Source organism: Anas platyrhynchos, chromosome 5 (genome assembly GCF_047663525.1).
Source record: "Anas platyrhynchos isolate ZD024472 breed Pekin duck chromosome 5, IASCAAS_PekinDuck_T2T, whole genome shotgun sequence".
Lineage (NCBI taxonomy): Eukaryota > Metazoa > Chordata > Aves > Anseriformes > Anatidae > Anas > Anas platyrhynchos.
This window is the reverse complement of record NC_092591.1, coordinates 65,882,172-65,909,825: the sequence shown is the minus strand read 5'-3', so window position 1 is coordinate 65,909,825 and position 27,654 is coordinate 65,882,172. Positions and strand designations below refer to the sequence as shown.

Sequence of the window (27,654 nt, the reverse complement as noted above, 5' to 3'; positions counted from 1 at the left end):
GGGGCTGGCGCTGCACTGCGGAGCCGCCCGCTGCCGCCCCGCCCCGCCCCATCTCCGCGCTGCCAGCCCGCAACCGGCACGGGGAGCGGCGGGAGCAGCGCCACCGGCATGGGGCGGGCACGGGGAACGGCACCGGCTCCGGCTGCGGGGCCGAGACCGCCGCCGCTGCTGCTGCTGCTGCTGGCGGCCGCGCTGGCGGCTCCGTGCTGCGCCGCGGCGGGGGCCGGCGGGCGGCGGCGGGCCGCCAGCCTGGGCGAGATGCTGCGGGAGGTGGAGGCGCTGATGGAGGACACGCAGCACAAGCTGCGCAACGCCGTGCAGGAGGTGAGGGGGCGGCGAGGCGAGGGGAGGTGGGGTGGGGCCGGCGCTGCTCGCTCGCAAAAGAACGACAGACCCGAAAGAACAAGGAGAAAAAAACCTACCGCCCGGCTCTCCCGCTTCTGCCCCCGACCGAGCCTCCCCGCCGCCGCTGCCCCGCGCTGTGCCGTGGTGGAAAAGCAGCCTCGGCGTGTGGGGGCAGGTCGTGAGGCGGCCGTGCGGGCAGACATCTGCCCGGATCCTAAAGCAGGAGCAAAAAAGGACGTGGGGAGGGGAGGAGCGAAGGGAAAGCTTACTTTAATGTTGTGCAGCAGCGCCTGAAACGCCAGAGGTGATCGCACAAATCGCAGAATCACACAGGACGTGTTTCAAAGCCAGGAACTGAATTGAATCTAAGACCCCAAGCCATTGTTTCACATACCAAAGCACGTATTCCTGCATTCCTCCCGCTTCTGGGCTTTTTCCCTGTTGTGGGAATAAAAACGTTTTTGCAGAGTTACATTGTTTAAAGGTAAGGAATGTGGTATTGAGATATGCTTGCAGTGGTAAGAAAACTTAGCAGGTGACCTTATAAAATGCAGACAACCAGACTCCTTAGAGCAATTAGGTGAAAATCACGGTGTCAAGTCAGGTAAGTGAAGAAACATTACCACTTCAAACAGTAACAAAGTCAAAAGAAATTTGAAATTTAACAGGCTGGCAACTAAAGGCCATGCATTGTCTGTGAAGCACTGGATAGGTTGTGAACCTGGATTTGCCAGTCAATGGGGAAACAGGGGAGGTTCCCAGTCCTCGAGGAAATAAAGTATAAAAACAGCACTGTGTGACTAGTAGGCGTGCTCCTGCTTGTGGGATGCCCACCATTGCAATTGTGAATAAATTACTACTTCAATGAGATCCTCGCCTGAGCCTAAGTTATTGTCTACGGAGTGTTTCTCACACTGTCATGTTCAAAATCTTCCTTCCAAGTTCTCTCTTTCACTTAAAATTAAGTTATGTAGTCCAAAAATCCTTTTACTCGCAGGCCACGAGGGACACAGACCTTTGTTTACAGTAATTAGATCATTTCTAACTTTTACTGTTATCCAGATGGTTGCTGAATTCTGCTTGTCATCCATTTCATTTAGGCTGTAAACACATTGAGACAAAACATTAAAAAAGCATGCTTTACAATAAATAAAATATGCTTAGTTGTAAATAAGAATGTAGTTAAAATGTCTGCCTATTTTACTGCTTCTGCTAAAAATGTTTATTCGGGATTGAGGAATGGTCTGTATACAGCACAACAGATGGATTCTCTAAGCGGTATGGGAGCAGATAAATGTTTTGCTCTTAAAAAGGTTTGCATTTGTCAGCTAAAGTAGATACATCAAAAAGAGAGACATTTGTGTTGGGAAAAATTCTGTTGTTCACCCTGGCTGAACTTGTGGCCTCCTAGCTCTGTCATGGTCACTGCAAGTAACAGACATGAAACAACTTGCTCCAAATTTGTATTGTTTACAAGGCTCGTGCCCTTTTGCCATGCTTGCTCTGTTTTCTGATTCAGAGAACACTCTTATCATGTCTTCTGTACCGTGTCTTCATCTGGCAAACAAAGAAATGGGAATTGAAATAGAGAATGAAATTTTGGATCTGTGCACCCTAACATATAGGACTTCTGCTGCCTTCGAGGGGCTTTTGCCTGTGACTCTCTCCTGCCCGAATATTTTCTCCCCTTTGTCAGGTGGGAAAGTGTGTCTGAAGCTGTTAGTGCTTTTCTGGGAAAAAGAGACAGCCAGACTCTTAACCAGTGTTGGCCTGTATAGATACCAAATTGTCTCTTGTCTCAGCACACTTTTTCCTCACAGAAACTGACTTCAGCTCATTATTTAAATTGTCCAGAACTCAAGGGCTTAGCTCTCCAGTGTTTCTATAGTTCATTAAAAGAGCTGCTGTGATTGCTATGTGAAACAACTAAGTGAGTGTTCCCATACAGAGGGATCTATATTAACAGCATCATACAATTAAACAGGGCATTACTGAGGGATGGAAAAGATATGTTGCTTATTCTCTTTTGTGTAATCATTTCAGCTTGCTAATTTTCAGTTGGTTTATTTAAATTTGGCAGATGGAAGCTGAAGAGGAAGGGGCAAAAAAACTATCAGAAGTAAACTTTGAAAACTTGCCTCCCAGCTACCATAATGAGTCCAACACAGAAACCAGAATTGGTAATAAAACTGTTCAGACTCATCAAGAAATTGATAAGGTATGAGAAAACTTACATACCAAGCTGTTCATTCTCACTTGACCTTTTCTTCAAAAGTAAAAACAATTTTGCATGTTTTGCAGAGAAGCATGAGAATTTGAAGAGTAAACTTTCCTGATGATAATTACTTCTGGATTTTATTGTATCTTATTTTTGCCTGATAGGTTTAGGGGTGTATAACATAAAAGTTTAATGTAAAATAATTATTTTAAAAATAAATAAATACTATGTGTAGAACACAGGTATGGCAATTGCATAGGTAATGAAAGAATGATCATTTCTCACTCTGTTAGCTTCATTACAGTGATGTTTCAAATAGTTAAGGAGTTAGACTTGTCATCTACTTTTTTCCTCCAAATAAGGATTTTGCCTGAGTGCCAGAAAGATGGGAAGTAGCAGGGTGGGAATAGGACTGAGAGTAACAAAGAATTATAATTTAAAAATGTATTTTGATTTATTGTTGTTCTTTTTCCATATCAGGTTACAAATAACAAAACCGGATCAACAATTTATTCTGAGACAGTTATTACATCTATAAAAGATGGAGAAAACAAAAGAAATCATGTAAGTGAGCACATTTATTCCTCTTGAAAGTTAAACAAATACTTTAAATTTACCTTTCTGAAGAAAGCAATATAGTTTGGCATAGCCAAATTTCTGAATGTTTTAAAACACAAAACTATTAATGTAAGCAGTCGTAATGTTTTGTTGTTGTTGTTCTTGTAGTTTTTGTTTGTTTGTTTTTAATTACTTTAACTTAGGAAAACTATATTACAAATTTGTGGGGGAGTTTCAATGTTGCAGTTAACTGAGGTGGTTGATCTTGATCTGAATATTGAATTTGTCAATCAAATGTAAGTGTTGTACTCAAACACCAAAGATAGCTATACAGCCCTTTCCAAAGACTCTGAATAAACCCTTAGTATAACAGTGCTCCATGGATGCCCTCCCTGTCTGCGCTTTTGGTTTTCATAGCAGAATTGTTTTGTAGACTTTTAACTCTAGCAAATAATCCCTATTTGTCTGTCTTGAGGAGACAGTAGAATCTGTGGAAAAATATATGGCTCCATTTGCTTATCAGCCTTGCCTGGTGGTGAGAACTGGTTGTGAAATGTCACTTTGGGGAGGGGGAAAGTGGAGGACAACTCCCTTTACCTCTGGAAACACGATTGTTCAAAGATTCAAAAAGAAGTTTAAAAGATTAAGAATATTCTTTACTCAAGTCTTGCAAATACAGGTACATTTGCTAAATGACAGTAGACAGTAGTCTCATTAGAAGTTCCTGTCCTGAATGCAGGCTCAGGATGTTTCTGAGAAAGACAGGTGGTGAAGTGGATGTATCAGATGATACCGTATTTTTCTGTGAAAATAACATAATTACCCTTGGAATTAATGAGAAAATGATTCTGCATGTAGAGAATTTTTCCTGACAGATCTTTTGCCTGGTAAAGAATCACAATGAAAAGCAGAGTGTAGTGTAAATACCATCTACTAGCTCATCCTATGTCTATCACCGAATGTCTTGTGGCAGCATGGCTTTTTGGCTAGTGGATTCTGAGTATTTAAATGATCTTTTCTAATACTGATCACATTGGTTTAGTATTTCTGCCAGACTGATTCTGCATGTTCCATGGATCAAGTTGTTTTTATATCCTACTGCAAGAACCTGTACCCCTGTGTTTTCTAAGTTCCCTTCTGCTGTTGATGCAAGTGAAGTTTTTTGTTTGTTTGTATATTTGTTTGGATTTTTTTTTTTTTTTTTTGCTTATGACTGAAAGGAATACTTATCTCCATTAACCTCCCCTGTGCTGAGATGTAAGGGCATGTTTAGACAGTCATCTGGTTTTAGTCATCTGTTTTTTACTGAGATTTATTACTGCAGAAGACACTACATTTATACGTGTATTTTCTTTATACTTATGAGCATCTAAATTCCTAGATATGAGCACTTAAGCTTATACATTCATCATGAAAAATCTAATTGGCATGTTTAGGTAATAACTAGAAAATCAACTTTTGCCTGGTGGGTGTTTTATATTCTACCTGAAACTGATCCTGGGCACTCCCCCCGGCTCTCTCTACACCACTCCAATTCACAACAGATTGTTGCACTTTTTAGTTTGGTGTATCATTTTCCTTTCACTCCAAAGTCAGAAGGCAGACTAGATTAGAAAACTAAACTGTCCAGCAATTCTAGCAAATCTCAGGTATACTGCTGCAGCAACAACCAGATGTCAAGTCTTGCAAAGCCTCTGCCATTGAGTGTGATGGTCAGCATGTACTAAGTTAGAACAACTGTTAGGTTTTCTTCAGATACTTTCATGCTCTTACTAGGACAGGACTTGCCAGTGTTTCCTCTGGTAGCTGGCTTTGTCTAACTAGTAGTTTATGATTTAATTTAGTTTAACTTGTCCTGGCTTATTTTAGTCTAACTTTCTTCCAGTTCTCTCTTGGAAGTTTTCCAACTATTTTATAAGACATTAGAAAAAGAAAAAATATGGTAGTAGTTCCTATTTTATTAGGTGTCAATCCTGAAATGTGAGCATCTTCTCTGCTGTCATCCAGTGACTACGTTTTCCTTCTTTCAGCTCATGTTTTTATACTGATATTAAAGCTGGGAATGGCAAATAACAAAATTAAGTTGCTTGTGCTTTCTCTTTAACTGTTTGACAAAGGTTATAGATTTAATGGTAAGACAAGATACAAAACAAATTGCAAATATACTGAGGTACAATTTGGTTTTATAGAAAATGCTAACATGTTCCAAGATGCTTTTTAATAATAAAATATGTGTAATGAAGGCAACTTAAATATCTTTTTTTTTTTTTTTTTTTTAACAAGTATGGTCATCATCTTCAAAACCAGTGTACAGAAGCAAACCTTTCAACTGACTGGGACACAACACTAATGTATTCTTAATGTATTTCGCTTACTCGTTGTATCTATTTGTTCTTCACAGCTATAAAAATATTTGTAATTTAGTTTTCTCCAATGATCATACAAAGTTCCTTATAAGCTTCTTATAACTAGTGAAAGATATTATCTGTGTTCTCCTTATGGGAAAGTTGCCTCACTTAATAAGGTAGTGCTGTGTCCAGAACCAATAGTCTTCCAGATAAATACAACTAGCTGAATAATTTTTCTTTCTCATACTTCATGGTGGAAAACCTCATTGAACCGATTGCATTAACTTCTAATCATTTAGATCCTAGGGAGCTTTTTTCAACAATCTTTCTGCAGCAGCTACTGAAACAAAACATTTGTTAACGTTTATTTGTCTCTCACACTCTTGACCTTTGAGCATGCCCATGGTACAAACACCTAATTTAAAGGTTGCCAAATGGGAAAAGCAACCAACAGTCATATTTGATTCTTGTTTAAGGGGACGAGGCAGATCTACATATATTAACGTATCTAAGAAATACCTAACAGAATCAAATCTAAAACTACTTGAAAACTTTAAACATTAAGGAAGAATATACTTAGGGTACTGCTAGGCTGCAGAACTATTTTAGGAGTAATTGCATGAGATTGAGAATTGGAAAATTTGGATTACAGCTGGAAAAGCTGTAAAAAAAAAAAAAAAAGTTGAAAAAAATGCTGCCAAGGAGAGCTCTACCAAATGGAAGAAAAAAGTTCAGATTAAAAAGTACCATTGCTCAGATCTGTCAACTTAAGAAAAAAAATATTGGGAAAATGAGTTAAAGGAGTTGCCAAAAACTTTGCACTGTCTCCTTAGGTCATTCTTATATATGTTAATTTTCATGTGTGAGGTGTCAAGTGACATTGTAGGATGCCTCAGTCACTTTCCAGGCGGCAGGTTTTCCAGACCACTGGAATATGGAAGAGTTACTCTACTTCCTGGTTGCTTATTTTAAATGTTAGCAGCAAAGTAATACATGTATAGCTATTGTATTCTGTGGGAAGTTTGAAAGGAAAACCTTTCTGTGGGCCTCTAAATACAGGTAGCATATGCTGTTCTGTAATACACATCCTTGATACCCATCAGTGATTCATCCTGCTGTGTAGTGTAACACAAGTGGTTTTGTATATTTGTAGCTACAAGTATTGATGATCATCTGAAAAGGGGCAGATAGCGACACTTTGTTTTGAGGATGGAGATGCTGGTAGTAGAGGCTGTGAGGAGCCAGCCACTGGGAACTGGCCTGCTGTTCTAATGCTATTCAGGTATCCTTCAGATTGGTGCCTCTTTAGAACAGCACTTCCGTTTATTTTCGCTCTGCCAAGTAAAAGAAATAGGCACACGCTATCACACAAACTCAACTTTTACGCTTGTAGGAAACTGAATGCTGAAAGCCAAACCTGCCTTATAGGTTTAGTTTATAGGCTTGGCTTGTAAAAGTCAAGGATTTGCACAGCTCCTGCTCTTTAGGTATATAATTGGGTGGTAAATACGAGAATTCATCAAACACCTCAGCAAACCATCTACTCTAAAATGTACAGTATATATAATTTATCACAGTAGTAATTAATAATAATCACAATTCCACGATCCTCATTTCTCATTTATTCTCTGAGCTGAGTTAGAAACTGCTAAAATCATTGAAAGTTTTTTTCAGTGATACTTTTGCACTTTGAATTCTGAGGTGAAAGCTGCACAGGTAGGGAAGGATGTGCCTTAAAACCTATCTGTCTTGCAGTAATAGATCTGCGTTCTAACCAGAATCAAATCCAGCACTGGAAAAGCAGTTTCATGGAAAATAAATTGTGCCTACTTTTTAAATCACGATGCCTCTGCTATCCTGTGTCCTCCCACAACAGGTAGAAATATATCTATAATACATATAAATGGTGTATCTGTACACTATGTACATGTGCATATATATACATATATTACAGAAACATTAGACATAATCCCCTACACATGCATATTCCTCTCTCAGACATTATTTCTTTTTGTCTTTGCATCACAAAAGTATTCTCTTTAGACTATATTCTTTGTTACTGAATGGCTCAGTTGATAGTATTTTGATAGCCAGAAGAGTATCGGTATTTTAAGCCTCCAGAAGAGGAACTAGACTCTTTGCCATTTCTGGCACGGAGACCTCATTCTCAAGAGGTGCTGCATTATTTGGAGGCGCCATTTACATTCCCAGACTAACATTCATTTTATCGGATGTCAGTGAGGATTGACAAGTTACCAACATAGATGTCAGGCTTTGATCCATCAGTCTTGTATCACCACGGACACCAAATACAAGCAATAGGTAGTTGGATGTGCATGTTTTTATGCCTGTGTAGGGTTTTACATCCACTTGCTTTTAAGGTTTAAGGTTCAAATATTCTGTAACTTATTTTCCTGGAAACATAGCCTAGCATGCAAGTTAACAGAGTATCTCCAGTAGAAAGCTCAGTATAGAGTACAGAACATAAAGTAATAGCGCTTTTTATTACCATGTGAAAGTCAAAATGTTTTCTGGTTTGTTGAATAGTTCTATTTCAATTGTGGTACACTAGCCTAGTCAATGAAAAGCAATGAACAATGAAAACTCAAGGAGACAAAATTGATACTGGTAAGATTTACTGCAATAAGATTAGTTGCTTTTCTTAGTTGCATTTGTAGTAGTATTTTATGTAAGGTCTAACTCAAAGCTACTGTACCTAAGATTTTTTTTCTTGTCTGTATTCATCTGTTAAATAAAACTAGCAACTTCTATAGCAAGTAAACTCTAATAGAAGTATATCTGGTTGCTCTCAGATCTCTTCCTTGCAACTGTGTTTTGAAGATGCTAATGTTTCAGGAAGGTGTACTGGGGAACTGGAGGAGTATCATGGATTTCTCAATTAGCTTTGGCACTATTAAAAACATTGCTTTCTTTTGCCTGACCTTGTTGATAGAAACACTTCAGAGCACAACTGTACCTTCTCATTAGTTAGAAGGTACAGGTCATGTTTCTTTGTGGGAGAGTAGAGAGGTGCCTCCCGTGTGATACAGTGCAAGGTGCTTGCTCTCTCTGTGAACAGGTGGATGTGTGCTTTTATACACATGTGTATTTAGCACCAGCCTTCTGCAAATACAGCAGCTGATTAGTAATTTCGAATACTCTGGTGCTTAGGAAAGAGAACCTGTGATACCAGGCCAGGTTAGAGTGCTGACTGTATCCCTGCAGCTCTGGACAGGGAGTACTGTACCACTGTGGAACTGCTTTTTCAAGCTGACTTGACCTGTTCTGGAAATGACTGTCAGATTGTTGGTTGGGTTTTTTTGTTTGTTTGTTTGTTTTTACAGATTATATGTGAGTTTGACCCTAATGTGTAAATTTAAGAAAGTGATTGGAGAACAAAATCTCCAGAGTCCTAAAGGTTTGTCTGTAGAGATAGAATAGATAGCAACCCCATTTTAATGGCCTTACTTACAACATTTTTAAGCCTTTAAGTAAGAGATTTATTTTTACTCTGTTAGTAAGTTAGTAAAAAGAAATAGAAATTAAACATTAACTTCTGGGGCTCTATATTTCCCTCTTCAACTTGTAAGACAAGATTTTCTAGAGAAAAATCTACTATAAATGGCCAAGCTCTAGCACATCTTAACCAAACTTGCAGTTCTCTGTGATTATCCAGAACTGCTAAAGTTGCTCAAATAGGAATCAAGCAGTAACTTATATGATTCCTCTAAGCATGTTCTCAGCCGTATGCAAGAGTTCCACTCTTTGAGATCTGTACTGCTCCAAGGAGAGGAGTTCCTACCAGTGCTGAAGTGAAAATGAACTTTGAAAATTGAGAAGGAAAGATTTGTGGAGTGAAAATTGCAATTTGTGCATCAGCAGCACTGCAGGAGAGCAGCTGATGGCAAAAATTTGAACATCCAGGATCTTGGTGCTGATGTCTGCTCCCTTTGGTATTTTAGTATCTCAGGGAAGATGCTTGTTTTAGGAATCCCAGGTTTACATTTGAGTCCCATTTTTTTGTTTCATTTTTTACAGAACTTCTAGTCTCTGGTGACTTGCAGTTGACAACCTTAAGCTATCAATAGACACACTAAGTGCATTGTTGGATTGAAATCCTGGTCTGTCTGTAGCCAAAAATCCCATAATATCTAAAACTGGTAGATTTTGTATACTCAATCATTCAATTCATTAGCACTTTTAGTGTTCTTTTCTGTTAACTGCCCAGTCTGCTCTGTTGGCATCACTTGTTACACAAATCTTGTCTTGACTAGTGCAGTTCTTTTGAAATCGCTCCACCCTTTAGTGTGAGAAACACTCCGTAGCCAATAACTTAGGCTCAGGCGAGGATCTCAGTGGAGTAGTAATTTATTCGCGATTGCAATGGCGGGCGCCCCACAAGCAGGAGAGAGCGCATCTACTAGTTCCAAAACACAGTTTATATACCTTTTGATGGCAGGACCCTCCCCTGTTTCCCCACTGAGTGGGTAATCCAGGTTCACAATCTATCTGATGCTTCACAAACAATGCATGGCCTTCAGTTGCCGGCCTGTTAAATTTCAAATTTCTTTTGACATTTTTACTGCTTGAAGTGGTAATGTTTCTTCACTTATCTGACTTGACTTGACACCGTGATTTTCACCTAATTGTCCTAAGGAGTCTGGTTGTCTGCATTTTACAAGGTCGCCTGCTAAACTTTCTTATCACTGTAAGCATATCTCAGTACCACATTCCCTCCTTCTAAACAATGTAACTCTGCAAAAACAACATTTCTATTCCCACATTAGGTAGTTCTTAGTGTAGGAGTAGATAAAGACAATCTTCACTTCCTAGCTAATGCATTTGATTAATGAATAAGCTGTGTCAGTTTTTCAAGTTTATATATTAAACAGTAACTTGAATACATTATTTTACTATTAGTTATAATGTAAGCTGAAGCTTTTTGCAAAAAATGAACGTATAGCTTACAGTGGCAGTCATTTAAAAGAGAGAACTTGAGTTTCTCAAGTCCTTTGTAAGCAGAAAATCTGCATGTTATTTCACTCTGTTTTGCTAATTGCTGATTTTTAAGTAGTACGTCTCAACTGCTTGAATGTCATAGCTTGCATTTTAAAACAGAACGCCTCTTGTAGGCAAGGTCTGCAAGTCCCAAACCACCTAAATTCCTGCAGCAGAACTACTGAACAACAAGGTACAGACATTCTGAACATTTGTCTGAACCCCCTTTCTTTCTTCTTTTCAGTTTCAGTCCTTGCAATGTAATGTGTGAAGCTGAAGGGAAGGTGTACATAGCTCATGGGGGCAAGTAGCTTGGGTTAGAGTGGGAAAGGATGTGGAGGTGGATACAAAGGGAGTGAAGATAAAGCCTAAGATAAGAAAAAATATGTAATTAGTATTTTGAATTGCTCTTACTCATATATGTTTCTGGAGTACTTAGGATATGCATCTTGTTTGTAGAGCAAGGGACATAGTCTTCTTGTTTTGAAAAGTGTGATGGAGTGTGGATGTAACCATCAGTGTTCATATATAACACTGTAAGCACCAGATGCTTCTTACTGATGCAAAAGCTATGAAGCGGTTTAATTTGCTCATGGGTGATAGAATGGCCTTACTGTGAGTCACAGCATGTCCCTAAGACCAAAAGTTTTACTGGTCATGTGATATTTGCAGGACTATTGCCAAAAAATCCGAACCTTAGCCTCCATGAATGGAAAGATGTGTCATTAAGTAGTTTGAAACTCTTGTGTGTCGCCTCTGCTCCTACAAGAAGAAACTTCTCCAAGGAAGAAGGGTGGGAAAGCTCTGTAATAGCCAGCTGAGGTTTATGTCAGAAGCTGTGTCCACATCTTTGAGTCCATTCTGATCTGGCTTGCTTTCTCAGAGAAAACACTGTAGAAAGTTATGGGTCTGTGCAGAGAATCCGCACAAGAATGGGTATTGTGTGCAAAGAAGATGGTTTTGTAATACTATAGGGCTGCAATGATGCAGAGAAAAGTGAGATCTCAGTTTCCATGGACTCAGATATCATGCTTGGTGACCCTGAACAAACAAGCAGGTGTAAACAGCTGCTAGACCTTGTCAGAGTGAAGAGAAGCAAGGTGCATTTTGCTGAGAGATGGGACAAACCAGGCAGGTGTTTGAGCAGAAAACATGACAACCAAAGGTCAGAACTGTTGCCTTCAGGGGGCAGTGGCGACCTGGTACAGGAATGGCAAGGCGACCAACCCCAGGCCGCTCGGTCCATCGGCTCACAGACACCAATGTGGCGGATGGCAAATGGCGTTTATTGTCGAGTCACATGGGGTTATCTAGCCGAGGCCCATAGCGTCACCTCCGCTTGCTTACATCACAGGCCACACGCTACTGTCCATCAAGGGAGGGGCTCCACCTTTCCGTACAGCGCCACATCTTCCGGCCGCCAGACCCTAACTACCCACACAGAACACAGATCTTTATCACATTTTTTGCCTTAAATAGCGGCTCAGATTTACAGGCCAAGAACTGATGCAACAACAAATGGGTTATTCCTAATTAAAGGCATCAAATCTTGTTCCCATTTGTGTCAGTGAGAGTCTGAAGTAATTTGGATAACTTTAGTGAATTTACTTTACTAGTAAAAAAAAATAGTAGCTAGGATTTCTTTCACATTTTGCTGTTGTGCTAGCTTAGTGTAAGTTTTCTTCTGTCAAGTTTGGCAAAGAAAATTGTGTTGTGCTAATTAATATTCTGAAAGTAACATTCTTCATTAGTAATTCAGGTCAATGCCTGTGTCTGGGGATGTTTCAAACTTTGCCAGACCCTTGTGTTACAATGTAGTATTTCGTTTCCAGTTCACCTCCAAAAAACAAACAAAATAGAATATTTTTATGCAAAATCATATTTGCTGAAGAACTGCTTCACCATTTTTTTTTGTCTGAACTCTTACCCTTCGAGTAGCTAAATGATGAAGGGAGAAAGATTTTCTTGGAATAAACTTCTCGTTACCAAAAATAAACTATTACTGTAACACAATCACAATGCCTAGAATTGGTTCAGTGTTCTAGGTTATTGTGTTAGTAAAAACACAACAGCAAATCAGGAAGTTTACCCCTAGAAAGCTACAAAACAAGCTTTCTCTAGAAGAATCAGTGTCCATCTGCATTCCTCAGTGTCCATCTGACAGTCATACACTATTTCTACAACTTACAGAAATCTTGTTAATGGTGGAAATCATCTGATTTGTCTGAAACTTTCCATCTGTGGGGAGGTATATATCATGTTTAGTCATCTACTTCTTCCTTGTTTTCATACGGGTTGAAAGAACTCTTCTGCAAAAAAGCCACAGTAAGGGAGTAGTGAGAGTAAAAAGAGCAACTGTTTACTTGGTTTTAGTACAGCCTTCTTACACCTCATGTATTGAGTTTAGGGAACCAAGGCTGTCAAAAGGTTTCTTACAGGTCATGTCCAAGTTATAGGTAAATATAAAACAAATCAGGAAAGTTTTTACTTTCCAGCTCTACTCGATCTACCTATTTAAACTAAGAGAATTTAAATATTTTTTCATCTCTGTGAGGTAACAGAGAGAGTCAGGAGAATAAATCTTTTATGTGGGCTGGTGACAATTCTGTAAGCTGCTGACAGCTCTTGAGAGATCATAGTATGGACTATCTTAAGACCGAAGTCAGAGTTCATCACCAATATTTCCTTTGGCCAGACACGTAGCAAAACGAATCACATTATAGGAACAGCTTTAAAGCAAAAGAGATTTTATTTATTTTTTTTTCCCCAGGGGTTTTGCTTTATATAGTTTTAATGTGCTGGCTGCAGCAGGTGCTTATTTGATTTTAAACTGAAACCACATTATCTAATTGACCAGTAAACTTTATCTGGTAGGGTACCAACATGTAACAAAGATTTTAGGAAATGAATGTAAATCATAACTCTTTCTTTTTTTTTTTTCTTTTTCTTTTTTTTTTTAATCTGATATGATATCAGAATAATTGAGATATAAAAAATACAGACAAATGTGCCAAACATGCAGCCGGTTTACATCTGTATTATACATATGTAAGGTGGCTGGGAGGTGGGCCCAGAAACACAGAGTTCAATATACAATAAGCCTAAGCTTTTTCTAATTTTTCCCTGAACTGTAGGAGGGGACGATTAATTAAAATCATTAGAATTACACTTGTTTTACACAAATGTGAGTAGGAGGAGAACAAAGGAATGTGCTCTGTGATTGCTTGGTCTTCTGTACGGTTGTTTATGGTCAGAAAAGATGTGCAAGATGCTGCTAGTCCAGCTTGATGATGTTTTGTACTATGATTTACTGAGGTAAACCATGACAGTTGGAGGAAGGTGGTGATTTGATCTGTTTCTGTTTAGTTTCATTTCATCAAAAATTTGGCAAATGTGAGGGAAAAAAGCTCTGTAGAGTGGTGTCTTCAAATGTATTCTCTTGATAAATGCATTTATATGTCAGCTGAATAAGTCTCATTCTTTCCTTTCTCCTATCTAATTCAAAACTAGCATTTTGGCATTTTTTGCAGAGAGTGTGTCTGTCTGGCCTAATGAGGGACTAGGCCACTTTGATAATTAGTGCTGAGGAATACCATACCAGTGAAGGTGAGCTATTCAGTCATGGTGGTTTACTACTGCAGTTAAAGAGAGAACCCCCCTCCATCTTTTCTGCCTGTCAGAATTCTTTATAACAAGTCCATAACTTCTGTTCAGTAGTTAACATACTCTAATATATATTATTATATATATTGGTGAAAAGATACATGGAATGGGAATTTCAGATTTGTTCACTTATAATTCTGTCTGGAACTGAGTCAGAGCCTGTTATGTGAATTTACATCACATGAGGAATCCCTGAAAATTGTTCCCTTAGAAAGCCCACTTCTCCCAGGGAAAGGAAGAAGCATCTGACAGCATGTAGATAGTTCACATCATGGTATCAGTCAAAGGAAAACCTTCATGGGCTGAGTCCAAGATTTTTCAGAGCCATCAGCAAGGGAACTCCATCTTTAGGCAGACATTCAGCTCATCTGTTCTCAAAATCCTCCAGTGCTGGTGACAGTTTATTCCAATGCTTTCCTACACTCACTATAAGATCTCTGATGATGTAATTTAAACCCTTTCTTTTATCTACAACTCATAGAAAATAAATTATTCCCTTTTAGCTAGAGTATCAGCAGTCATCCACACAGTCAACTCTGCTATAGGCAAAATCCATTGTAAATGAATTCTTACCATGTATTTCTGTTTGAGTATTGTCTTTGGCTGACACCTGAAACACAGTAAGTCTGTTGAAGTTGTAAGCTACCAAGAGTGTGTATCACATAAGAACAAAACACCTAAGATTCAGGGTTTGAAGTAAGTTCTGTAATGGATTGGGTACAGATTGGCATCAGCAAGGAGCTATTAAGTACATAAATCCTGCTTTGTACTGCTTTTCTTTTTGCACAGATGTTTCACATCCTTGCTGTGCAGAGCTATTCTGGACTGTTTTGCTTTTATAAATTTTCAAAATGTACATAGTTTGGTAGTGAATCATGGAAACTTTGTAGCTGCCAATTGTAGAGAGAAAAGATGCCTGCATTGAAACTCAGCCTCAGGGCACACCATTTCATGAGGGCTGTATCTTTGTATGGTTACTGACTATTTAGAAATAATGGCACTTTAGAACTTTATGGCACAGTTGTACAGTGTTTCTCTAGCTGTTAATTATCTCAAGACATTTAGACTAGAAACCAAGAGTTTCTAGCAGGGTTTTAGATGCACCTTTTAGTCACCAAAACTAGAAGAACTGTTCTTCAATTAATAGATCTAAAGGTAGATGCATTTTTATTTTAAGACAGTTTATTACAAAATCATTAGGAAAATTTTGTTTAGATACATAAATTAATATTTTCACCTCATTTGATAATCTCAAACTATGGAAAAAAAAAAAAAAAAAGCTTTTCTTAACATGGAGCAATTAAAAATGGAGCATAGGGCTATTGGTTTTGGGTCCCAAACTGTCTAATTCTTGAACTTCTAACTCTATTCTTCAAAATATTCCTTCCCTAACTATACATTTTAGTGTCCCTATGTATTTAAAAAAGTCAGGTGAGTATATAGCATGACACTGAGTTGCAGGAAGGCCTGAAGGAAGATTTTGCTGGAATTTCTACCGTCCTGCCCTGCCTATGGTACACCTGACAAACATGAGAAAAGCTGGACAAACATGCTATAACCTGTCCTGCCTCCTCTAGGGCAAGCGTGTGGGATGAGAGGAGAGTTCTGGTGCTGCAGACAGCTCCAGCAATATGTAACCCCATACATACATACACATATTTCCCACACAGTACTGGGATGTGACTAGTACCATAGTTTGCAACTCACGTTTGATCTTTTTACTGTCTTTTTTTATAACACTAGTCCTTATTTTTGAGTGCTTTGTACTTGGCAGGACAGCAGTAAGACATTTGCTCTGCTGGAAAGTATTACAGAGGTTTTGAGATATTTAAAGGCAAATTAATTCGTATCTCATTAAAAATGAATGCATTATGTGCCCTGTCTAGACAACTGAGAGAGTAGGAGTTGGAACAATACCGCAATTCAGACTGGTAGTAGTTTCCGTAGGATGGTATTGCATTCTGTGTACTTCTATCATTTTTCTAATATGTGTAATGCACATAGGATACAGAACTTTTTTCTTTCTTTTTTCTTTTTTTGCTTACTACTCAGCAGCTTTTGTCATCTGTTGGAGTCATTTTCTAATTGCCACACCACCTTTTTAGCATTGCTTCCTTTGTTGTGTATCTCCTGGCAAAACTTCATTACCTCTCTGACGTCAGTGAATTTTGTCTCGTCACTTTATGGCTTGTGAACCTGAAAGCCATAGAAGGATAGGAATGATACCTTTGCTCCTTTCCCTGCTTTCTTGGGTTCTAAGCTAAGGTGTAAAGAGCCTCGAAGGAAAGGATAGCCCACGCCAGGCAGTCATTTGCCTGTCCCAGACAAATATAATTTGAAGATACGAGAGGAGTGAAGAGAGAATTTGGTTTAAAATTATCTTTTAAAATGTGGGAGGGAGGATGAGTGGGAAAAGGGAATAGACCAGCTAAATGTCACCATTTTATTTAAAATCAATGGTTCTATTTTGAAAGTCACACAATATAAGAATAGTCTTGAGCATATTTTCTTGACTACACTTAGGGTGTTAAATATATGCAGTTAATTAGGAGCTAAGGGGGAAAAAAGAAGGAAGTGAAATGAACATGATTTCAGTACGTAATATAAAACCAGCAAAAGGGAATGTTAAGGTTATTACCATAGTGAGGTACGGAAACCAGAAGAACACTGCAAATGAAAGGTTTCTTCAAGAAAGTAGATTAACTCGTTCTGCGTAGTTCTGCTTCTGTAATTTCGAATGGGACGTTCTTTGCTTCTCCCTCTTTATCCTTAGTGCGTTACATGAGCAGAAGATAACAGGATCCACACTGTAGTTGGCTACACTCACCAGTCAAGGACAGTCTGTCAGAATAGCCCATAGTGCCTTCTGGTTCAAAGGCTTGTTACTGATGAAGTGTAAAGGTCGTTGTATCACACTGAAAGAAAACATTTTAGTTCTGTGCCTTTCCACACACACATAAACATTCAAACAGAAGGAAAGTACCCTTGTCAAAACCTGTTAATGCTTACACCATGTCTTACTTGAACATTCTTAAGCTGTCTCACACAGGCATCTGTTTCAGATTTCTGGTAGTTGTGTTAGAAGCATACTTAACCATCAGTACTGTCAGTCATTTCTTAAATCTCACATAAGGCGCGTAATCATTCCTTAAGAAAGCAAATTACAACTTTGGCATAATGTGCCAAAGACAAGAAAACTGAAGTTTCAGCAGTAGTTGTTTTAATAGCCTAACTCAAACTACAGAGAATCTTTTCCACAAATTCCAATATTCTGTTCTTGCCTCTTTATTTTTTTTTCCCTCAAGGGTTTTGGAACAAATTTCAACCCCCAAATTACTTTCACGTGTTGCAGGATATTCACTGTAGGGTACAATATTATAATAAAAGTCTACAGGATGTGAAGTATGTGCTTACAGGTACTACACTCATCTCCATCATGCTTTCTATTGTGTGGGGGTCCTAGTATTCTCATTAATAAATAGGTAGTCCTGCTTTTGCTCTGTATTATTCTTTAGCACTCCTCGAACAGTGTATTTCTTAGCTGCAAGGTAAAATTATGTGGGCATGTCAGAAGCCCGCACTGCCTCTCCCCAGTTTACACACCGTTGACCCTGCAAAAACAAAGCATTCTGAAAAATAACGTACTTTACAGGATCCCACAAAGAATATGGATTGTTCAGAATCCATTGCAGCTGATGAAGATGCTTAGTTTTGTTCCTTGTTTAGCAAGTGTTGTGTCTCAAGGTAGCCTGATTAGAAAAGGTCTGTAAATAAAGAAAGAAAAAAAAAAAAAAAAAGAGAAATGGTCATGCATCTGCATGTGTAAGAATTATTGGGTTTTGCATTGACTGTGGATTATAAACATTGACTGGTTTGGAGCATGGCACAAAATTTCACAGCTTTAAGAAAGCTTATGAAAAGAAGTTTATTCCATGCCAGGAAAGAGAACTGTAAAAGGACTTTTTTTCCCCAGCTGAAAACCTCATAATACTTGGGGTCTTAATTGGTGGGACACAATTCAATAAGAGGGGAAAGGCAGGGGACTCATTAGTGCAAGAGAAACTGGTAACTGGAGAATTGCAACTTAGATGTTAGGTGGTTTTAAAGCTAGAGAGAGGGTTATTCCATGAGCCTAAAAATGATTATGGCAAGATTTCTCCTCTGTGGAAAGAGACAATTGGAAAAACTGACTACACTGAGACCTGGCTATTTGCCTGAAAGTGGATGGAACAGGAATGAAACAGTATAGTTTATTCAAAATATGGTTTATACAAGAATATGGTTTATAAAAGAAGCTGACAAAGCTATGGGTAGAAACTTGGCCAGAAAGAGCATGGCAGCTAAGGAGGAGAAGTGGCTAACTACTAACTTGAAACCACAAAAACTCAAAGGTACTGTAGAACACTTGCATTTTGACCCACCTGATTATGTAGCAGCACAAAAGCAAACAAGAAGAACATATATGGGATAATGAAGCTGCAAAAGCATTATGACAATAGATAACGGCCTAGACCCAACAATGATCATCTCCTAAAACAGCTGAAAGGACTGCTTAATAATAAACACATAACCCACATGTAACTTCACTGACTTGAAAAGAATCAGGCTTTGGCTTCTGTTTTATGTCCTGGATAATCAAACTCTTTGAAAACATCTTAGATGGCCAAAATGGTTAACTTAAACAAAGAACTGCTCTTCATGCAGGGCAGCCTTGTCTCATAGCACACAAGAAGCTTTTATAATGTTAAATATGGAGACCTGAAGACAGTATAGCTGCTTTGTCTTTCAGTGATTATAGTAGTTTAAGAGCTTCATTTAAACTTCTTGATGAGTTAATTTTCAGCCAAGCTGATCATACAGAAACAAAACCCATCTGGGATGGCATGGAAAAAGTCCATTTGGGGAAAATCATAAAAAAAAAAAAAAAAACACCTCGGTAAAAATTTTCAATAAAGATTGCATAAATGACAGTTAGGCTGCACCAAGAAAAGTGAGATTAGTATCTACCAAGGAGCAGTCAAGTTATATCTTCACAGAATTCAGGGATTTTTAATTCCTTATTGTGTACTGACTAATAACACAAAGATAGCATCAGCCTTGTGATGGTACAAACCAGTGATGAAATAAAAGTGACTTAGACAGGAATAGTGCTAAGATTTATTCTTTTGTTGGCTTGATAGTTACCTGGAGAAGACAATTTTAGAATAGGATTAATCACTTGATTTTTTGAGAGGTAATCTCAAAAAATGTGAAGAAAAAAGATGTCCTCCCCGTGAACCAGAAACTTCAGGGTTACACAAACTATACACTTACTCTCTGTATTGCAGATTCTTCCTCAATGCCATATCTAAACAGCATGCAGAGTTGTTTTGTACTTTAATTATGCTCACCCCCCAAATAAAAATCCCTGGCAAAGAATTTCTGGTCAGTATTTGTATGTTAGCCCTGTGCAGCACGAACAAAAAGCAATCCTCGGTGCTGGTGGGACCTCTGGGCAAAGAAACATCAGTTGGAGTCTGTGATTGAGATGGGAACTCAGGTGTCCCTCTCACAGGAACAGTTTTGCTAAGGCCATGAAACGCTTCCAGGCTTGAAAAGCATGCCCAAGCAACTTGCTAGCCTGAAGCCTGTTGGAACACCTTAGCTGAGTAGCAAAGGCTGATGCATTAGAGAACCATCTCCCTTTGGGCTGTCATTGCTTGCTTGAGGAAGCTGGCCAAGCTGCTGAGTTTTGGAGGTCAGCACTGATGTTGCTGGGGAGGAGGAAGGAGGACAGCATAAAGCTACCTGGCCTGGGATTAAGAAAGCTGTTTCAGAACGATCTCCCACAGAGCATAAAGATGCTCTTGGCTGCTGCAGCTCCTGTATCATAGACTTTCTTTCAGTCTTGTCCCATTCTAAAAACCGGCAAACAAGTCAATCGTGATTGAACTCTAATACAAGTAAAATAGCTTTAATGCAAGTGTCTTCAGGTTGCTTGTTTTTCCTCAAGAGAGCAGAACAAAGAGAATTAATTTTCTCGAGGTTGTTGGTATTAATATTTACATGAGATATGAAGCCACCTAACGGTTTGCAGCCACAATGTTCTATTACAAAACTGTGGTTGTGTGAAAAAACTAAGAGAGCTTTTTTCCCTTGAGTCCCAAATAAGAAATACAATCAATCAAGACCTTCTTTCTGGTGTTTCAAGGAGAAGTATGGATTTCCGTCATAGTGGCAAACTACACCTTTATTTATTTATTTATTTATTTATAGGAGTGTATCATTGATGAAGACTGTGAAACAGGGAAATATTGCCAGTTCTCCACTTTTGAATACAAGTGTCAGCTTTGTAAAACCCAACATAAAGTAAGTTCTGAAGTGATTCATGATTTTATGTAGTCTTTAAACACTTACTATGTACATTCTTGGTGTTAACGTCAGTAAATTAAAATCATTACCTAAGAAGATGCACAGCTTTGTGTATTAGTAGATACATAACATGTTTTTCCCCTGCCTGTTATCACAACTAAGGTATAAGGTTACATTATTTGAATATGTGAACCTTAGGAAGCAATAAATCCCTGTCTTTTGAGATAACAGAAGTGTTTTTGGCAATAGCTATGCTTAGGTTATCTTGTGTAGGTGACAGGTACCTGAAAAGCTCAGGCTTCTTCGCAGTGAAAAAACAATTTAAGAGCAATCAACTGAAAACGGCCTTCATCTAGCTGTCCTTTTTCACCTACATTCTGCTGATGGCCTCTTGTGAAACAGTTGTTGTTCAAAGCATTTACAGGCCATTAAGTTGAAAAATCCTAGCATTGCAGTAAAATCCTGTAATCAATACGATTAAAATCTTTTCTTGAAACGATGTAAATGATTTAAATGATTTAAATTCTTGATAATTTCAGGAAGCTGTATTGACTTTAGTAGATTGAATGGAAGTCCTGAATTATCAATCTTTTGTCATTAGGAAAGCTCATTCATACTTTAGAAAGTGTTAAACCAGATCATTTTTCTTGTTAACATGGAGTCATTAAAAATCAATTGGGATGTAACTGAAACCTAAAAGCCCTATTTCTCCATACAGTGTTCAGTAGAGCATTAGTAGAAAAAAAATACAAATTTGGTCCTGGCTACATTCCTGTTGCACAGTGAGTTCAGTGAAGTGAACTGACTATGAAGTGTGAAAGTGAAGGTGGCTGGATCAACTTCCTGACCTAGACCCCTCACAATTACAAGATATTTGTCTTTATTATTAGCAGTGTAGACCTACTACTTACCCAGTGTTAAGTACCTCCTGTGGGATCCACTATGAAATAAATTGATTTTGTATGGGTGCCCAGACAGGGCTTTACACTGACAAAAAACTTAAAACAATGATTTACTAGGAATATTTAAGATGACAACCAAACTACCTAAAAAAAATGGACTGCATTTAACATTGGAAAAATCAGAAATGGTTTCCATTGATAATGTTTCATTTATTTTTTCTCCTTGATTGCAAAAGTCTGCCCTGAAGTACACATTACACTGCAGGATGTTTGGCTGCTGACTAATTGTCATATAAGAGCTAAAAAACAATTCAGATTTTGTAAGATTGAAAGAATAATAGTATAGAAGGGGTGCCATTATTCTCCTGTAGATGTTCTGTCCAGTAAATACTTTGGTGTGTGCTGGAAGTTGAGAACCTAAGCAATTCTGTTTAAACAATGGAGATGTTACATTATTTAAGCCGCATCCATGCAGCAGCCTTCAGGAACAAGGTCTAAATCCACGTTTAGCTGTCTATTGATACAGGCAATTAGTGCTAGAGCGACAGCTGTCACATGTTTTTTCCATTTGCAAGCATTGCTCACGGGATGTTGAATGCTGTGGAGACCAGCTTTGTGTTTGGGGCGAGTGCAAGAAAGCCACCTCAAAAGGAGAAAACGGCACCATTTGTGAGAACCAACAAGACTGCAACCCAGGAACGTGCTGTGCTTTTCAGAAAGGTACAGTGGTTTTGCTTTTTATCCTATTCATTTCATAATACAGGAGTGTTAATATTTAGCTCTTTTGCTCAGGTGAAGCAGATAGACCTTTATGGAACCAGTAGGTCATTATGCCTTAGCCTGGGGCATGCACTGTGTTAACTTCATTAGAAAAGCTTTAATAGAATCAGGAGTGAGAAACAGCCTGATAGGAGTGCACAACAGCAAAAGAAAAGCACACTGTACATTAGAGAGAACAGAACAAGTAGCACAGAAATCTGATGTCTTAAAAGTATCATTTAAAAGAAGCAGAGATCTATGTCAAATTTTTGTTCAGCATAGTAAAAACAGAATTTAAAATTTATTAAATTAGTAGAGCATCAGTGTCAGGCTACAGATAGTCTTCATACTTGAGAGTTTTATATGAGGTGTCTCAAGGTACTGCGCTCTATGCAATACTGACTGGACAGACAAACGGAACAATGTTCCAGACTATGCTGTCAGTGCACATGGGAACATGAAACTTGATTTACAAGGAAAAGGAAGGAGAGGAGAACAAGATATGAGAAAAAGATACCAGACCTGATATCAATCCTAAATCCTAAAAGCCTGGTCAGGGTCCAGCTTGTTACTGTTTTCTACCCACTGGTTCTTCACAGCTTTTACACTAGTTCACCATAATTTAGTAGTAACAGAATACAAGTCTAACTCTCTTTGCACTCCACATAGATACTTTTCTATATTGCTGTTTTTCTGGTTCTTGCTGTGAGCAGCAGATGACTTTGTCCATTCACCAATAGTTAGGGTGCCTGTCCCACCCTCAGCTTGCTAGTGGATCAGGCTGGAAGGGCACAGAAGGAAAAAGCTCATTTCAAGCACCAAATCTCAAGGCAAGTAGGTCTGTTCAGCTTTTCCTTGTTAATTCAGAGCATTACAGCACAGACCTTCCAAGTTAAATTAGTTTGCTTTCAGCAAGCTTTGTTTAGAGCAGTTGTGGCTTATTTTCCCCTTCATGAGGTACCTTCTTAACACATCTATGTTTTGCTAAGCTTTACTAGAGATTTCTCTGTAAATGCTGATCCTGAAATGAGACAAAGACCACTTCTATAAATGCCTATTAATTTCCTCATGTAGGTCTTCAAACCTCTGCTGGTGTTGTAAAGTTGAGTGAATCAGGAATACACATCCATTAGTGTCTGTGGTACTAGGCTTGGCTATTGTGAAGGTAATAATGGCTGTAGCTCTGATCTCCTATGGAATTTGAACAAGATGTCTTCATTATTATATACATTCACAGTAATTTTGAATATAAGTTACTGCTTGGCTTGAAATGAAATTCAGTACAAACATGTAACTCAGGAAGGAACAACACAATAGGTAAGAAGATTGACTAAACTTAATGGATCACAATCATTAAAACTTATCAGAATTGTCAATTAACAGCAAAGAATTTTTCTTTATAGTTGCCTGCTTCAGCAGTGCTTTAGGTTCTCAGGTTAGGTGTGAGTGGAAGTAAGGCCTAACATGAAGGCCTTTCTCCATCAGTAAAACATTGGAGAAGGTTGTCCTAATACAGATTGGACTGTATCTACATTTTTTTTTTTAATTTTATTTAAAAACTGTAGTAAGCCATGGAACATTCACTATTCAAGATAGAATCTGTTTTGGAATTAGCAACCAATGAATCATACACATTAGAAGCGTGTATATATTTTGCATGTATACATATATTGATGACTCATTACAGAAAAATTCAGAGCTCCCCCATTTTATTGTACCATACCACAAAAAGTGAGGTGAATGAAGACCAGAAAACAGATTTGAAAGGAACATCTGGGAGAGCAGAATTCAAGATAGACACTAAGTTAGTAGCATCAAGAAACCCAAAACCATGTGTTATTCTATCTAATTCCTTATACAGGTTGAAATGTACAGAAAAGAAGGATGCCAAGGAAAAGAAGGATTACTGTAGAATTCTTATAGCAAGTTAAATGGCTGAGTTGTAGGTTTTGTAACCTGGCTGCTTTAGTCTGAACAATTGCATTTGAAACCTCTGAGAAAAAAAAAAAAAAGAATAGTTCTGCCATAGAGATTTCTACATTCAGATTTTAAACAACAGTATGCATTGCAAAGGATTCACTGTAATGTCAGTAGTTGCCTTGGGTTTTGAATAGTATTTGAGATCTCCAGCGGAAGGAGTTGTATGGTACCACTGTATTGACAGTAGTCTCTTTGTGATGAGGCAGGAATGGATCTTACTCAGTAAGCATAAACAAAGCATCTTACTCCCACCTAGTGGAAAGAACATTAAGTTATGGCTCCCGAATATATAAGGGGACTTAAAAAACAAGCCCATCTTTTTTATTTCTTGTATATTGTTGTGGTTTAACCCGGCCGGCAGCTAAACACCACACAGCCGTTCGCTCACCCTCCCCCTTCCCTCTCTGGGATGGGGGAGAGAAATGGAAAGTGAAGCCCATGAGTTGAGATAAAGACAGTTTAATAAGACAGGAAAATAATAATAACAAAATAATAATAATAATAATAACAATAATAATAATATGGTGATAATAGGGAAATAATAATAATATGTACAAACAAGTGATGCACAATGCAATTGCTCACCACCCGCTGACTGATGCCCAGCCTAACCCCGAGCAGTCCGGCCCCCTCCCTCCGGCTAGCCACCCCTATATATTGTTCAGCATGACCCCAGATGGGATGGAATACCCCTTTGGCTAGTTTGGGTCACCTGTCCTGGGTCTGTCCCCTCCCAGCTCTTACTGGACCTCCAGCCTGCCCGTTGGCAGGACAGAGCAAAAGGCTGAGATGTCCTTGGCTTGGTATAAGCACTGCTCTGCAACAATTAAAACATCAGCGTGTTATCAGCACTCTTCTCATCCTAAGCCAAAACACAGCATTCCACCAGCTACTAGGAAGAAAATTAATTCTGTTCTAACTGAAACCAGGACATCTATGGACATACATAGTAAGTCATCTCAGTTTAGCTGACAGTTAATGACTTCTCATAAAATTAATGTACTCTGGCATGCAGAACTGCTATTTCCTGTGTGCACTCCATTACCTCAAGAAGGTGAACCTTGCCATGATCCTTCAAACAGACTTCTCAACCTGATCACCTGGGAACTAGAACCTGATGGAGTACTTGAGCAGTGTCCGTGTGCAAGTGGCTTGGTCTGCCAATCTCACAGGTAAAGATCAAAACTGAGCCAGTAAATTGCTTATATAGTTTTCTTTAAGATATAAAACTTGCAGATTCTTTCACACAGTTTTGATGGCTTCTCTCATCAGTAGCTTTGAAATTTTCTCAAACTTACTGCTTTTATCCCCCCACACACATGCCTAATTGAGTTTGGCAAAGCCTTATTTCTAGTGTGTATGAAGTTTGTATCAGGCTGGTACTGCTTTTTAATCAAAGTAGTAGTAACAGCTGTTTAGAAGCAACATTCTGATTTCATTCTCCATTGTACTGCTCTTGTCCACCAATTTTCTGTTAGATTGGGCTTCTGTTCAATGTTTTGTTTGCTTACATAACAGAAACATGCAGCAGGTATGAACAGGCATGTTTCTGTACTAATGATTAGCTTTACAGGTCATTTCTAACATAGCAAAAACAGGTAGCTTTGCTTATATTTTCCTTCAGTTTCAAACTAGCCTGAGAAACCAGTTTTCCTACTTAAGATTTGCTGTTCAGACTTAAAACACTTCATACTGTAACAGACCTTTTCAGCATTATTGTTGAGTTTCATGGAACATTCAGCAGATTGACCCCATATTTTTCTGCTAGAAGCTAAAACATTAGTATGTCATGGCTTTAATTATTCTTTAAAAGAACAGTTATTTGCATTATTAACAGTTCCATTAGGAAAAAGTGAGATCACTTCAGTTTTGCACTACAAGCATTCTTGGAACACCTGTGTGTTACCTGTGTAATAAACTCCCCAAGTTTGTTACTCCACTGCTATTTTCATTGCTTTAACTTCTAATAAGACAGCTAAGCTGTGATAGAGATGTAAATTATATGTAGATTAAAGTCTCTCTCCTTCTGTGCCCAATTCTTTCTACTTCAATGACAAACACTGACTTTTTTTGCATACCTTTTAAACTATAGAATCTTAACTTGGTATTACGACTAACAGAAAGGACTAGTCAAGATTGCTTGTGGCAGAAGGGACAGATTGTGCTGCGGTCCACTGCCATCTTGTGTCCCAATATCAAACATATTATGCTATTAAGAATTTGGCTCCAACTGTATGTAGAAATCTCATTTTAACTCTCCAGCTGTCAAGCATGTAATAATCAGATTATAAAATTGTCAGACCCACCATAGATGAACTTATGCACCTAGAATGCTTTCATGTGTGCTTTCATGTGTGGAGAAAAAGAAAAATCGTATTAAGGAACTAACAAAAATAACATGAAAAATGTACTGTATGACCAGGTATTTTTCTTTTTTCAACAGCCACAGTACTACATCTGTGTGTGAACTGTCCTCCAATGAAACCAGAAACAATGAAAAAGAAGATCCCTCGATCATGGATGAGATGCCATTTCTGAGTTTGATACCCAGAGATATTCTATCTGATTATGAAGAGAGCAGTGTCATTCAGGAAGTACGTAAAGAATTAGAAAGTCTGGAGGACCAAGTGGGTTTGAAGTCTGAGCCTGATTCAGCTCATGACCCATTCCTGGGAGATGAGGTATAAAGTCCAAACTCCAGTTTAGTTATTTCTAGATTTTTTTTTTGTCTAGTGTCTTGCTTATATGAACAATACATACTGCTGGATAGAAGTGCAATAAACATCATCTTCATTAAGCATCCTTTTCTGTGCAAACCTGCATGTACAAATTCTTGTTCAATTAATTCCATCTTTGGACAAAACCTTCCAAAGACAAATAAGATATCAGTGTTTCTTTTGGATTAGTACTTTTCCCTAGTACAGTAGAAATAAATATATCAGAACTTGTACTCATTAAAAGACACAAACAAACATACATAATCTTAAATTAATAAGGACTATACAAGCTACCTTTGAGTATTTCCTGCACATATATTTGGATTTATTTTTCTGGAACAAGAACATCTATTTTACGCTGTTTCAGTGGTTTTTTGTTTGTTTGTTTTTGTTTTGTTTTTTGTTTTGTTTTGTTTTGTTTTTCCTATAGGAAATGTGATAGGTGAAGCTGCAACATACAGATTTTATATTCCCCACCACCACCACACACATCTTGGGAGGAAGGATGGAAAGAAAGGCTGCTTACCTTTTTAGATGAATATACCTAGTTTTCAGCTGTGTACAATGGAAGTCATCTGTTCTGCAGCAAACTTCAGTATGACTGAAAAATGGTGTTCCATAGCTACAGAGTATATCCCTTGAGTTTTGTACTTACATAAGGAAGTATGACCCCACTGCATTAGAAAAAGTCTATTTTTCCCATATAAGCATGCACTTATATGCATACAAGAACAAATTGCTTTCTGTATAGGAGCTTTAAACTTGACTGCTCAGGGCTTTATCTCTCAAGGGCAAAATCTATTATTTAAAATTGC

General features: G+C 38.3%; 1 protein-coding gene across 1 annotated transcript; it reads left to right on the top strand.

The window, feature by feature from the left end:
• Nucleotides 1–25: 25 nt before the first annotated feature.
• DKK3 (dickkopf WNT signaling pathway inhibitor 3) lies at nt 26–26,924 on the top strand. The gene is made up of 7 exons (XM_027461217.3): nt 26–324; nt 2,426–2,563; nt 3,044–3,127; nt 20,386–20,478; nt 21,959–22,103; nt 25,138–25,294; nt 26,566–26,924. The coding sequence occupies exons 1-7, from the start codon at nt 109–111 to the stop codon at nt 26,807–26,809; spliced, it is 1,077 nt and encodes a 358-aa protein (XP_027317018.2). The 5' UTR covers nt 26–108; the 3' UTR covers nt 26,810–26,924.
• Nucleotides 26,925–27,654: the final 730 nt, after the last annotated feature.

Coding starts and splice junctions, on each gene's coding strand:
- DKK3 (XM_027461217.3), top strand. CDS start 109: ATGGGGCGGGCACGGGGAACGGCACCGGCTCCGGCTGCGGGGCCGAGA. Junction 2,564..3,043: donor CTCATCAAGAAATTGATAAG/GTATGAGAAAAC, acceptor TTTCCATATCAG/GTTACAAATAACAAAACCGG. Junction 25,295..26,565: donor TTGGTCTGCCAATCTCACAG/GTAAAGATCAAA, acceptor TTTTTTCAACAG/CCACAGTACTACATCTGTGT.